Source organism: Alligator mississippiensis, chromosome 5 (genome assembly GCF_030867095.1).
Source record: "Alligator mississippiensis isolate rAllMis1 chromosome 5, rAllMis1, whole genome shotgun sequence".
Taxonomy (NCBI): domain Eukaryota; kingdom Metazoa; phylum Chordata; order Crocodylia; family Alligatoridae; genus Alligator; species Alligator mississippiensis.
In genome coordinates, this window is record NC_081828.1 from 83,392,066 (window position 1) to 83,404,911 (window position 12,846).

The window sequence follows — 12,846 nt, forward strand, 5'->3', positions numbered from 1 at the left end:
TATAGATTCATGATCTGATTTATCACCATATTTGTACTTGATTATGTTAATTGTAGGAGTAGGACATTATATATCTGTTATTTTTCTTTAAATTTATTTTATGGTTGTATACCTGTTATGTTGTTTTTGGGAGCATGACTTCAGCCAGAGTTGGCAACCAAAATAATGAACAGGTTGGAAGGCAAGTCATATGAGCAAAGGTTGAGAAAAATCAGGTAGGTTTAGCTTGCAGAGAAACAGATTCAGGTGGGACAAGACACCAATGTTAAAATATTTGAAAGGCTGAAATAAGAGGGAGAACAACTGTTCTCATTTGCCACAGAAGACAAGACATGAAGCAATGGCTTTAAGATTGCCGCAAAATAGATTAAAATTAGATTTCAGGGAAAACTTCCTTACTCTTAAAACATTAAGACAGTGAGACAGACTATCCAGGGATGCTCTAGAACAGGTGTAGGCAATGTTTCTGGTTGGAGTACTGAAAAAAACACAATGTCTACCTTGTAAGGTGCTGGAATGCTGGTATGCCAGAAAAACAAAACTGAGGCAGAGGATACATAGCAGGACATACTCCATATTGATAAAGTTAATAATTATAAATGTTGCTTTTTTTTTTTCCTTTTTCTTTCTTTCTTTTTTCAGTAAATACCAGGTTTTCTAAAAATTCTAAACCTGGTGACAATAAATAAATCTTCATATAATACCTTTGTTCTTGTGTACTATTTTTTTAAGCACGTTGTGATGACAGAGAGAAAAAGAGAGAAAGAAGAGGAAAATAAGAGAAAGCAAGAGAGGGAAAGAGAAAGAAAAAAGAAGAGAAAAAAGAGAAAAAGGAGAGAAGAGAGAGAAAAAAGAAAGAGAAAGAGGTAAAGAAAGAACAAAGAAAAGAGAAAGGAGACAAAAAGAGAGGAGAGAAAAAAGAGAAGAGAAAGAAAGAGAGAAAAGAGAGGAGAGAAAAGAGAGAAAGAAGAAAAGAAGGAAAAAGAAAAAGGAGAGAGAATAGAAGGTAAAGAAAAAAGAGAAAGGGAGAAAGAGAGCAGAGAAAAAGAGAAGAGAAAAAAAGGAAAAAGAAAGAGGGTGTGTGCCTTGCTGCTAATGTCTCCCATTGAGGGGTAGGGGAGGCCCTATGCTGGCCCAACAGCCTCATCTGGGGCCCTTCCAGGGCAATAGCGGCACCAATCCAGTGTTGCATGGAGCCTGGCTGGCAACTAGAGCATGGCTCTGGACAGCTCCATTTCTGGCGGTGCACACTGCTGCCACATGCACTACGCTACATTTTTTTGCAGCAGCAGTTTTTTTTGATACTGGGATCTCCCAGTGTCAAATTTTGGTGCTGCACTATAAATTAGCAGCACGGTGAACGGTTGCATGCATGCTGTGTGTAGTTTGTGAAACCTCAAACAGCTTTGAGGTGCCACAAACTGCATATGCACACTTGTCTGGATGTGCCCTATGATTCCATGGTTCAAGCAAGAGAAACTTCAGATCAGGGCTGAAATAGGTCCAAAGTCTGTAATGTGATGAAATGCGTTCATCCAAAATCCCATGGGTTTGTCTGCATCATTCTCATACCAAACCCAGAAATTGCACACACCCACTTGCTTCTGATCTGCGTGTGCTCAGTCTCAGAAAGGAAGCAGTATAGCGACCTCAGAGGGTACACACAGACACTGTCAGGATGACTGTGCTGACTGGTGAGTTCTCAGGGCAGCTCTGACATGGCAAGCAGCCCTGTTTCATTTCAGGGATTTGGCACATGCAGAATGGAAGTGAATGGGTGGGGCAAGTTGCCTGACTGAACTCCAGGCATGGAAGGGAGTCAGTGTAGGCATGCCCCATGTACAGTAATAATCACAGGAATCACTTGCATTATAGGCAAGTAGGGCTGCAAAGGATCTCACAAGGCCATGCATCTCAAGACAGGATCATCCCTGACTAAACCATTCCAGGCAAGTGTCTGCCTAACCTGCTTTTGAAAATGTCAAAGATGCAGATTCCATGTCTGCTCTACGTAATTCCAAGGTTTGACCACCCTCATAGTAATAAAGTTCCTCTTAATCTCCAACCTAATTTTCCTTGCTGCAGGCCATTGCTCCTAATTCTGTCCCCTACAACTACAGAAAAAAGATTACCTCCATCCTCTCAGGCATCTGAAGACTGTTATCAAATCCCTGCTCAGTCTTCACCTCTCCAGACTAAATAACCCTAGCTCTTTCAGCCTTCCCTCATACATCTCGTCTCCCTGGTCCCTTATCATTTTTGGTGCCCTGCATTGGATTCTTTTCAAACTGTCCACATCATTCTTGAAGTGTAGGGCCCAAAACTGGACACTATTCTAAGTGAGGTCTCATCAGCTCTCCTCTCCTCTTCTTGAGAACAGTGCTAAAACTTCTGTTATTGCTTCTCCATCCTAAGTTTCTTTTTTTTTTTTTAAATAGATCTCCAGGCTCTTTACTAGCCTCTAGGCTTTTCTCTCTAGTACACCTATTTTAAAGCCCACCTCACTAGGCTAGCAAGCCTGTATGCAAAGAGATTCCTCCCTCTCTTCATCGGGTGCAGCACATCTCTTCTCAGCAGTCCCTCTTTCTGGAAATCAACCCATAGTCAAAGAACCCAAAGCCCTCATGACAACACCACCTATGCAGCCATGTTTTGATCTCCAGGATGTCTGCCCCTTACTGGGCCTTTACACTTTCTGTACTAAAAACTTCAAGAATAAAAGAGTTAAACCCCAACTCTGTTGAAGGATAAGGGGGTGGCAGGGAAGGGGGCTTTGATATACAATTAATTTCCTTTGTGAACATATTCTATATATATATATATATATATATATATAATGCTCACCTTGGATTTTCTCTGGGGTTCCTGAAAATACCAATTCAATCTTTCCATAATTAGGAAAACGGTCATCTGGAAACAAAACACAATAGTTCAGCAAGTTTAATTCCTTGGGAACAGTAGCAATGCAGTTAGAAATCAAAATTCTACAGTGTAATTCAGGTACTTCCCCCACCCTTCGTTCCCTCTTTTTCTTCTCACTTTTGTTCAGGCTTCTAAAACAAAGTTCTCTCTAACATAAGCAGACAAGGTTCCTTGGGAGAATCTGATATCTTTTATTAGACCAACCCAAATAGTTGGAGAATAGTTATTAAGCAAGCTTTCGGGTTCAAAACCCTTCGTCAGGCTAAGGAAGTTTCAGCAGTTGGTGTGTGCTCTTCCTGGATGGAATGAAAAGTAAAGAAGCCAGCCTCTCTAACATAAGAAACCCCACAAATGCAAGTCAGAGTGTGGCTTACTTCTCAGGCTAGACAACAACACACAAAAGAAACCACCACAACAAAACCAGAAACCAAACCAAAAGAAAACAAAATTCTCTAGTACTTTATTTATGGAAGTTTTGTGGAGCTGTTGAAAAAATAAAAAACTGGAACAAACTACTTTTATTCTCTATGCTAGCAAAACTGTAATCCACTAAACAAATATTTCCAATACATAAACACCAGGAAGGAAAGTATATTTTTAATATATGTTACATGACAGGTAGAATTTAACTCATTATTTACCATCTATAACACAAAAAAATTAAGTGACACTTCAGGAAGCACCCAAAGTATCTGGGCTGAGAGTTTCAGGTATGTCTAGTGATTTTGTTTGACCCAATTTTAATTTGTAGGCGTCTTGCACGAAGCATCTTAAAGGGACCCAACTGACAGGAAGAGCTAACCCTACTCAGTGAACACTAGACTCCTTTTAGCTTTGTCTTCACTACTAAAAAGTCTGTTCTTAGTTCAGATTAGTTAACACACCCCAAACAATGAGTCAGAACCAGAGCAAGGCACCTTGTAATTTTTATAGTTTGGCTAGTTAAATTATAGATTATATAGCAACCTAAGTTTTTTTTTAATCTCACATGAAAATTATAAACTGCCTTGCGTGCCCCAGGATTTTAACCCATGTCAGTTATCACAGATTAACATGAATGCAATGAACGTATTTTCTAGTGAAGACAGGAATTCCTATCCACTTTTTGGAAAATGCCGACTTTAAATGCAAGCACGCACATAGTCAAACAGCACCTCCCCTCACCCAGACCCCCTGACTTGATCAGTTTGAACAAAACCACACAGACCCAGTCGCACAAAACTTGACACATGTACAAGGCCAATCACCCACACAAAGTAACCTACCTTTGTTAGCATTGTCTAAATCCTCTTTGCCAAACACAAGACCATAACCTTGAACAGCACCTGTATGAAACTGCAGGCGAAAAATCACATCACGGGTGGCTGATCGATATTTTTTGTGGTAACACTTCAGCTGAAAAGAAAGAGAAATCACTTCAATGGGTTAATTCTTAAAGTTACCTGTGTACACATATTGCTGTCTGAACGAAACTAATTTTCAAAACTAATCTACTGCAGATACCATTAATGTTGTAGCATACAGAATGCAGTTTACACCATACATGTAAAATTACTTAAATGCAAAGCTAGTTACATTTTTGGTAGATGAGGAAAAAAGTAATAATTACTGTTTTCATCATGGTTTGTCATGAAGTTATAGGAATGATCAGATTTTGATTGAGGATTAGTCATTTTCAATGTTGGTTTATAGCACTACCTTGGCAAGGCATCAACATAAATTTAAAACCAAAGTACTGTTCATTTTTCTAAAACATCTGAACAATAGAGATTTCAGACATTTTACTAGTAAAACAGTAAACTGATAAAACTATGTCTGGTATACATACTTAGGATATATTTTTTAAGCCTTCCTAATGGTACAACCAGGGCAGGACTTTGCTTTGGATGAAGGAGATAAGCCACCAGCATTTCTGCAGTTTAGTCTAGTAATCCTGGTGATTTTTCAGGGAACAGCATAGAAAATGAACCTCAGAGACCAGGGTAGAAAGAATGTCTGCATAAGCAGATCTGATTAAAAAGCCTCGAAAAGGAAAAAGCAGGTGATCCCTGGGAAGTAAAAGGGCCCATAGTCACAGTCTGCTCTAGAACAAATGCTGAATGTATTTGGTGGATGGAGATGTGCGAAGAGCAGAGTGGAGTGAGTTAAGTTAAAAAAAGAGGTAGAGGAAACTTGTTGCAGTGGCTTACAAGAGAACATTGCTCCCTAGTATTGTTGTATACCTCACTCACAGAGGAATTTTAAAACTGTTTGTATGAACCCATTGTTATCTTTTCACTCTCTAAACAAGCTCCCTTAATGCTAAATTCTTTTTAAGTGCTCATAGCAATGTGGGTTCTTCAGACTCATATATACTGGGCACGTGGGGCCACTTTTGAAGTAGTTTACTCTCATGTGCCAGGTACCTCTGACAACACAGAACCAGGCAACTGGGGTCAAAACACTGCATGAAGTTTTGTCAGATATGAATACAGCTACCAGATGCACTAGATGAACTACAAAGGTGTTTTCTTTCTTGACTCTGAAGTTTCATGCTCTTCCTGAGATGAAAAATAAAGATAAATAGTCTCTGAAGAATTATTTGGCTTGATGGTGCATTCTTTTCCTTTTACTCATGATGCACTGCTATTTATGCATCTTCAGTAGCAACCTGAGGGCCCATCCTGATAACAGTCTAAATTTTAGTCATGCTACCACCCCTCTCTCATTTAAGATATTATTCACCCACCTGAGAAACTATTTTCCCAACCACTTTCATCTTACTTGGCAGGAAAAAGGGAGTGAAACAAAGGTGTATAAAAACTGACAAGACAAATCACTTTACAATATAGTATCTTGATTTTCATCTTAGCAATTCAGGACTGTTTTCAAAACCCACTGGCACTGACGGGCTTTGAAGTAGACCCCTAATAGGAAACAGAGTCATACAACTGAGGAATGTTTGTTAGCAGTTCAACTGAATTAGTCTGGCTTTGAACGAGCGAACCTCAAAGCATCTAATGAACATAATGGACCTGGTTATCCTTCTATTTTCCCTGACTTTTCAATATTATGCCTCCTTTGGCTTCACTGCAGTTAGTTCTAATTTATACTAATATATACAAAAAGACCCTTATCTGGGAATGGCATTATGAAAGAAGTTTGTGTTGAAAAAGTCTGAAGAGGTATGCAGAACAAAGACAGTAAAGACTAAACAAATGTCAGTAAATGTAAACTGCCCTAACAATCTTCTATCAAATAAACTGCTTTCTTATGCAATACTTTTTATGGTGCACACACCTGCAAGACCGTCATGTGTAATAAAATGCCACATCATATGAAAAGTTACATAAAAGAGAAGTAATGAGTTTCTACCAGTAATCCCTAAATAAACAAAAATCACAGCTTTAAAAAAATACTTTTTATCATTTTCCTTAAAATACAGAGAAGAGGTCACAAGATAGGAAGTCAGTTACAGGATAATGCAAGTGTTCTGAGGGAGTCAAATGACCAGGTTCAATTGGTGTGTTCGTCAATTTTCCCTGAGTGAATTCTGTCAAGTGACTTAATCTATTTGTGTCTTAGTACTCTTAAAGGGATGAAAGCACTCCCCTACCTAACAGGGAAATCATGAAGAAAAATCCATTTGTGATGATGTAGCACTTAGTTTTTACGTAGATGAGGATCATATAAAAAAGCCTAGACAGGGAGATGAGACAACAGTTCTGTAGAGTGTCAACACTTTTCACGCTTGCTTTAGGGAGGGTATTTGGCATGACACAGAATCAGATCCCAAAGATAATGTTTCAAACACAGGGCTCAAACCTGTAAAAACGTAAATTCCACCCCACTTAAACACTTCAGCAGTGGCTTAGATTTAAGTACATGAATGACCAGAATGGCTTCAGATGGATTACATGCATGCTTAAAACTAAGCATGTTTAATTAAGCATGTTTTCCTGGGTCAGGGCATTAGTGTAGCGCACTATGTGTAAACAGTAACACAAACCCAGAAATTGTACACTCATTTTCTAAAACACTTAAAAAACACTTATATTGTGATCCTGAATACACAAGCAGGCTAACTGGAGGAAGCATAGTCCAGGAGCCAGGATACTGAACCTGGATGCGGAAGTTCTAGTTCATGCTCTGCCACTGAGCTGCTACTTGACCTTTACCGAATCACTTCATCTCTCTGTGTTGCTTCCTTTCCCATTTGTTGTCTGCCTTACCCATGTACATGATAACGTTCTCTCTCACTACACACTTTTGCACTGCCTGTCTCAGTGGTGTCCTGGAAATTATAAGTGTTACCATAAATTATAGTAAGTCTATCCTTGTGTGTTTTTAATGATCTGGCATCTTAAAAATTCTATTTAATTTATTTATATATTTATTCTTTAATTTCAGAATTGGCTATTTTTCCTAAACTTTACCATTCACATTTATACCATGGGAAAAGACTGAGAGAAAAGCAGGTGTTCAACAGCCTTGGATTAAAAGACTATGCCTGCACATGAACTACAGCATACTATCCATTTTACTTGATTGAACAGCAAACTTAATCATGGGTCAGCATATAAAACAAGGCTGAAAATGGCCTAAGACTTTAACACAGAAATTCTGGAAGAAAACAACATGCTAAGTATAATTTACTATGAAACAACATTTCATATGGTACTTGTTCATTATCAATATATTGCCATTTACAAAGAATAAGGTTTTTGTGCTAATTTTTCATGAGCACTTTATAAAAAAGCAGTTTTCAATTCTGCTATGGGAGGAAGCTAAGAGCCTACTCACCTTTTGCTCAATAGCTTAACACAGGGAGGTGGCCAATTTGTGGCACATATGCCACAAGTTGCACAGGAAGCCTCCATGTGTGGCACGTGGCAGACCAGTTTGGGGACAGGCAACACAGTGGCAGATAGGGCAGGGAGCAGAAAGCAAAGCAGTGGAAGCAGAGAGCAGAACATCTGATGCAGGGACACAGGGCAGGGAACAGAAAGTAAAGCAGTAGACTGGGCAGGGGAGGGGGATGGCCGTGGCACTTCAGGGAGGTTAAGAGGCTTTGTGGCACGCCTGCCAAAAAGGTTGTCCCCCTTGGCCTAGGGTTAGGACAACTGTGTACAGTGGAAGACCTGGATTTTAGATACTATTCAGCTAGAGGGGATTTGAATACATATCTCCCATTTACTGGGACAGTATCCTAGAATCCAATGATGGGGCAAACACAGCTGATCTAGGCCACTGGGAAAAAGAAATGCAAGAGTCACAGAACTATAAGACAGCAAATAAGATGGAGGGCACTCGTCTAGGAGGAAAGCCTTGAGTTCTTTCTGTTGCTTCCAATGCTATTTATGAATTTTGATTAAATAATCCTTGCATAGGAAATGGTGCAGTATGTGGGTAGGCCCCGCTTCCTCTCCTCCTCCCTCTGATGCACAAGTTCATGTGGACATCTCCCCTTGGACTCAGCTGGATCCCAGTATGTTGGAAGGATGCCTAGAGAGATAATGGAGAGCTCTACATCTCCTTGGAATAAATAGGATTGGCCTCCTGAGGCAAGACGCATACTTTTGGGGGTGGGGGGGGGTGGAGGCAAATGCTTAGACATCTTAGAGACAGGACAGGTTCTGAGCCTTTGCTTCTATTCCCAAATCTGACTTTCAGCACAGTGTAAGTAGGTCAATTAAAGCAGGGGCAGGCAAAATACAGCCTGTGGGCTGCATCTGACTTGGCAAGCAATTCCATCTGGCCTGCGGGGCCCTTTTGTAAATTGGAAGAATTATCATGGGCCCTGGCCCTCGCCTGCCTCTCTGAAAGCTAACGCCTCCATGCAGGAGGTGCAGCTCTGGTTAATAAGCAACCAAACCCCACCCTAGTCTGGCCTCACCCACCCCAGGCCAAAGGTAGGGGGCGCTGGAGACAAGAAGCTTCTGTCTGGCAGAGGCTTTTGCTTGGTAAACTTGTGGCTGTCCAGCTCTTCCCTCCCTGCCAGAGTGGAAATTTAGGTAAGGGCCCCACTGAGTTGCGGGCCAGGGACTCCCACTGGGGGAAAGGGGACTGGGAGCATGGGGAGCCATGCACTGCTATGGGTTGGGCTGGTTGGGTAGGGCTGGGTCAGGCTGCTCCCACATGCTGCCACCACGTGCAGCCAGGGACTTGGGTAGGAGCACAGGAGATGCATGCTATGGGGCTGGGTTGGGCTGGTCCCACATGCTGCTGCTGCATGCAGACAGGGACTCAGGTGGGAGCACAGGGAGCTGAGAGCTATGAGGCTGGCCCCACTCATTGCCACCACATGCAGCTCTGGAGATTTCAAGGGCCCCCCTTGCCCCTGACATCTCCCCATATCCAACACTCCCTATACCCACCCCCAACCACACATACACCTATACCCTTCCTCAAGCACACCACCCCTACCCCCCAAGACTGTATTTTGAGCTATTATGCAATCACCTCTATATACACAAAGCAAACACACAAATCAGAACAAAATATTTTTTTAAATAAAATTAAAATATGTTATAGTAGGTGTTAAATTTTTTTAGTATATGGTTTGTTGGGTTTTTTCCTGGTTCCAAAATGGCAACCCCCCTTTCCAAAAGGAGTACTTCCAGGGCAAGGGAAGTGACTTCAGGTGGCAAAAGTCAATGCATGGCTGTGCAGAGGTTGTCACCACTAAGGCTTTAGCTTCTTTGCTCATGGGATGTTGTTCCAAGAAGAAGGACTGCTAGATGAAGGGATCCACCTGACAACAAAAGGGAGGAGTATCTTTGTAGACAGGATCACTAACCTAGTGAGGAGGGCTTTAAATTAGGTTGTCTGGGGGATGAAGATCAAAGCAGAGGCCTTCTCATTCTTCCTAAGAAAGTAGGTAATTAGTTTGTTACTTCCAAGTCTCTGTACACAAGTGCACGGAGCCTGGGAAATGAGCAGGAAGAATTAGAAGTCCTTGCAGTCACAGAACTATGATGCGATTAGAATAAAAGAGACTTGGTGGGATAGCTCAAATGGCTGCAATACTGTCATGGATGGGTATACACTGTTCAGGAAGGACAGGCAGGGGAGAAGAGGAGGAGTTGTGCTGTATGATTGCTCAGACCTCCAGTATGAAACTGGAGATAGCCTTGTTGAAAATCTCTGGGTTAGAGTCCAAGGGGAGAGCAACAAGGGCAAAGTTGTGAAGTGTGAGTGCTATAGACCACCCAACCAGGAAGATGACATGGGTGAGTCTTTCTTCAAATAGCTAGCAGAAGTTTCCCGATCACTGGTCCAGGTTCTCATGGAGGCCTTCAATCACCTTGACATTTGCTGGGAGGACAATATAGCAGCAATATAGCAGGCAATCCAGGAAGTTTTTGAAGCGTGCTGGGGACAACTTCCTGCTGCAAGGGCTGGAGAGGACGATTAGGGGCCGTGTTCTTCTTGCCCTGCTGCTCACAAACAGGGAGGAATTGGTGGGGAATATAGTAGTGGATAGCAATTTGGGCAGCAGTGACCATAAGATGATTGAGTTCATGATCCTGAGGAAGGGAAGGTGAGCAGTAGAGTAAGGATCCTGGACTTCAGAAAAGCAGACTTCAACTCACTAAGGGAACCGATGGCCAGGATCCCTGGGAGGCTAGTCTAAGGAGGAAAGGAATCCAGGAGAGCTGACTATTTCAAAGAAATTTTACTGAGGGCACAGGAACAAACCATCCCAATATGCAGAAAGACTAGCAAGTATGACAGAAGACTAGCCTGGCTTAGCAGGTGTGAGCTAAAACACAAACAAGGAAGCTTAAAAGAAGTAGAAACATGGAAAAATAACTAGGGAGGAGTATAAGAGTATGCTCAGGCATGCAGGGATGAACTCATAGGATGCATCCAGACGAGCCTGCACGTGCCTCCTGCAGCATCTCAAACCCCTTTGAGATGCTGCAAGAGGCACGTGCAGGAACAGGAACAGGTTCCCCCTGCTGCAAGTCTGCAATGCAGGGGCAAAATTAGACCCCTGGATATCTAAGAGTCTAAAAAAAATGAAGTTAAAAAAAGTGGGGCAGGGCCAGAGGCTGGGTCCTCCACAGAGACACTCTGGCTGCCAGAGTGTCTCTGTGGTTGGCCCTCAACCTGGTGTTGAAGTATGCTGCCTGCCCATGCAGGGCAGGACAGGGTAGGCAGTGTGCCAGCAGCAGGGCTCCAGTGCTGGTCAGTAAGGGGTCGGCGGGCTGGAGGAGGGGGAAGTGGACTATGGGTGAGGCCCCTGCAGGCCCCGCCCACTCCCCCCGCCCCCCCCAGCCCTGCTCAACCCCATCCCTCACCTGTCCCCCAAGACCCCCCGATCCCTTTCCTGCCCAGCCCCATCCCCTGCCAGCGCCCCCCCCACCCCCAATCCCTGCCCTGTCTGACCCCACCCCCTACCTGCCCCTCAGACTCCCGATCCCTTTCCTGCCTGGCCCCACTCCCTGCCTGCCCGATCCCTGCCCTGCCTGTCCCCATCCCCCTGAAGCCACTGATCCCTGCCCGCCCAGCTTCCCCACAATACCACCCCCCCCCCACCAAAAAAAAACCCCCAGTGCTTACCGGCAGTTCTAACTGCCGTCTGTGTCACTGGGGCTCCATTCACACAGCGCTGGGCAGGGAGACAGCCCCAGTGGCCCCAGCCCGGGCCCTGCAACCCCCTGCGGCTCTGTGCTGTCTGGGGGGCTCTGCCAGGAGGCCCTGGAGCCCCCACTGCCCCTGCTTCTAAGGTGAGTACAGGCTTTTTTTTCTCTTACAGTGACAGTGCCTAGGGTTGGGGGGGCAGCCATGGAGGCCTGGTGTTGCAAGTGGGGGCTGGGGCTGGGTTGGGTAGCCATCGGGGTGGGGGCTGCAGCAGCCGGTGGGGGATGGGACCAGGTGGGACAGCAATCAGGGGGCTGCGGTGAGACACGTGGGCCCTGTAGGGGTGGTGGTAGCTTGTGCAGGGGCCATTTGGTCCCTGTTGGGGGGAGGGCCGTAGCCCCTGTGGGGGGGGAGCAAATTTATACATTCATGTATTCATGAATTCATTAAACATTTATTTAGAGTTCACTTTATTATGATAGACACTAGTAGTTTTCAAATTGCTTTAACACTGTAGATATATCAATAAAACATTTTCCCACTGTTTCTATGTCTCACTCTCTCTCTCTCTCTTTATAGCAGTCTGTTGTTTTAATTGTGGAGGAACATGGATTTTGGGTAATTTTACAGAGTGACTGGGATTTTTCTTATCAGGGATTTTTCATTTTTCAAATAGGGAACACCAGAATTCCTGCTAGGGAGGCCAGTGGCAGGACCCTGCCTGCTCAGAGTGGCACCTTGGACCCAGCCATCTGTGGCTGACCTCCTGGCCCAACATGCTTTTACAGTTCAAAGGAGGCCACCACACCCGGAACATCTTCCGGGCAATAGCTGCCCACACATGGCAGTAGTGCCACACAAAGGCTAACTCTATAGCCACAGCCCGCTGGCAGTGAGCCCAGAGGGGCAGATGCCTCTACTGGCTGTGCAGTCTCCATCTGGGTCTGCCAGGTGTGCAGCAGGTCACAGCCAGCCAGCAGCCCCCACCCTACTGCCAGACTGCTGCAGTGGGTAAAGGGTGCAGGGAACGCTCAGGGCTGCTTCAGCAGTCCAGCTGGCACAAGGGGTAGTGTCCCCAGATACCAATTGGCTGGGCCTCAGAAACTCCTGAGAGCAAGTAGCCCTGAGCGACTTGCCAAGGCAGCTTTTAGTACTGATGGGGCCAGGACAGGGCAGTTTTTTATACTGCTGGGCACAGCACAGGTGCTGGCCCTGGGGTCTAACTCCCTCTGGCTGCAGATCCGGAAGGAGCCAGGTAGGGTTATTTTGCCCCAAGTGGCACAATTTGCTCCACAACAAAGTGCACGTCTGAGCATGTGCACTAAGGCAAAAAGCCCTGGCTCAAATTTGCACTGC

At 44.2% G+C, this 12,846-nt stretch overlaps 1 protein-coding gene across 19 annotated transcripts in view; it reads right to left on the reverse strand.

The window, feature by feature from the left end:
- TNS3 (tensin 3) overlaps positions 1–12,846 on the reverse strand; it is a 571,451-nt gene that overhangs the window by 159,803 nt on the left and 398,802 nt on the right. For all 19 annotated transcript variants that reach the window (XM_059728559.1, XM_059728554.1, XM_059728556.1 and 16 more), the window contains 2 exons: positions 4,188–4,317; positions 2,845–2,910 (listed from right to left, as the gene is read on the reverse strand). In XM_059728559.1, the coding sequence (XP_059584542.1) occupies positions 2,845–2,910; positions 4,188–4,317 (196 nt within the window). The remainder of the gene's footprint in view (positions 1–2,844; positions 2,911–4,187; positions 4,318–12,846) is intronic.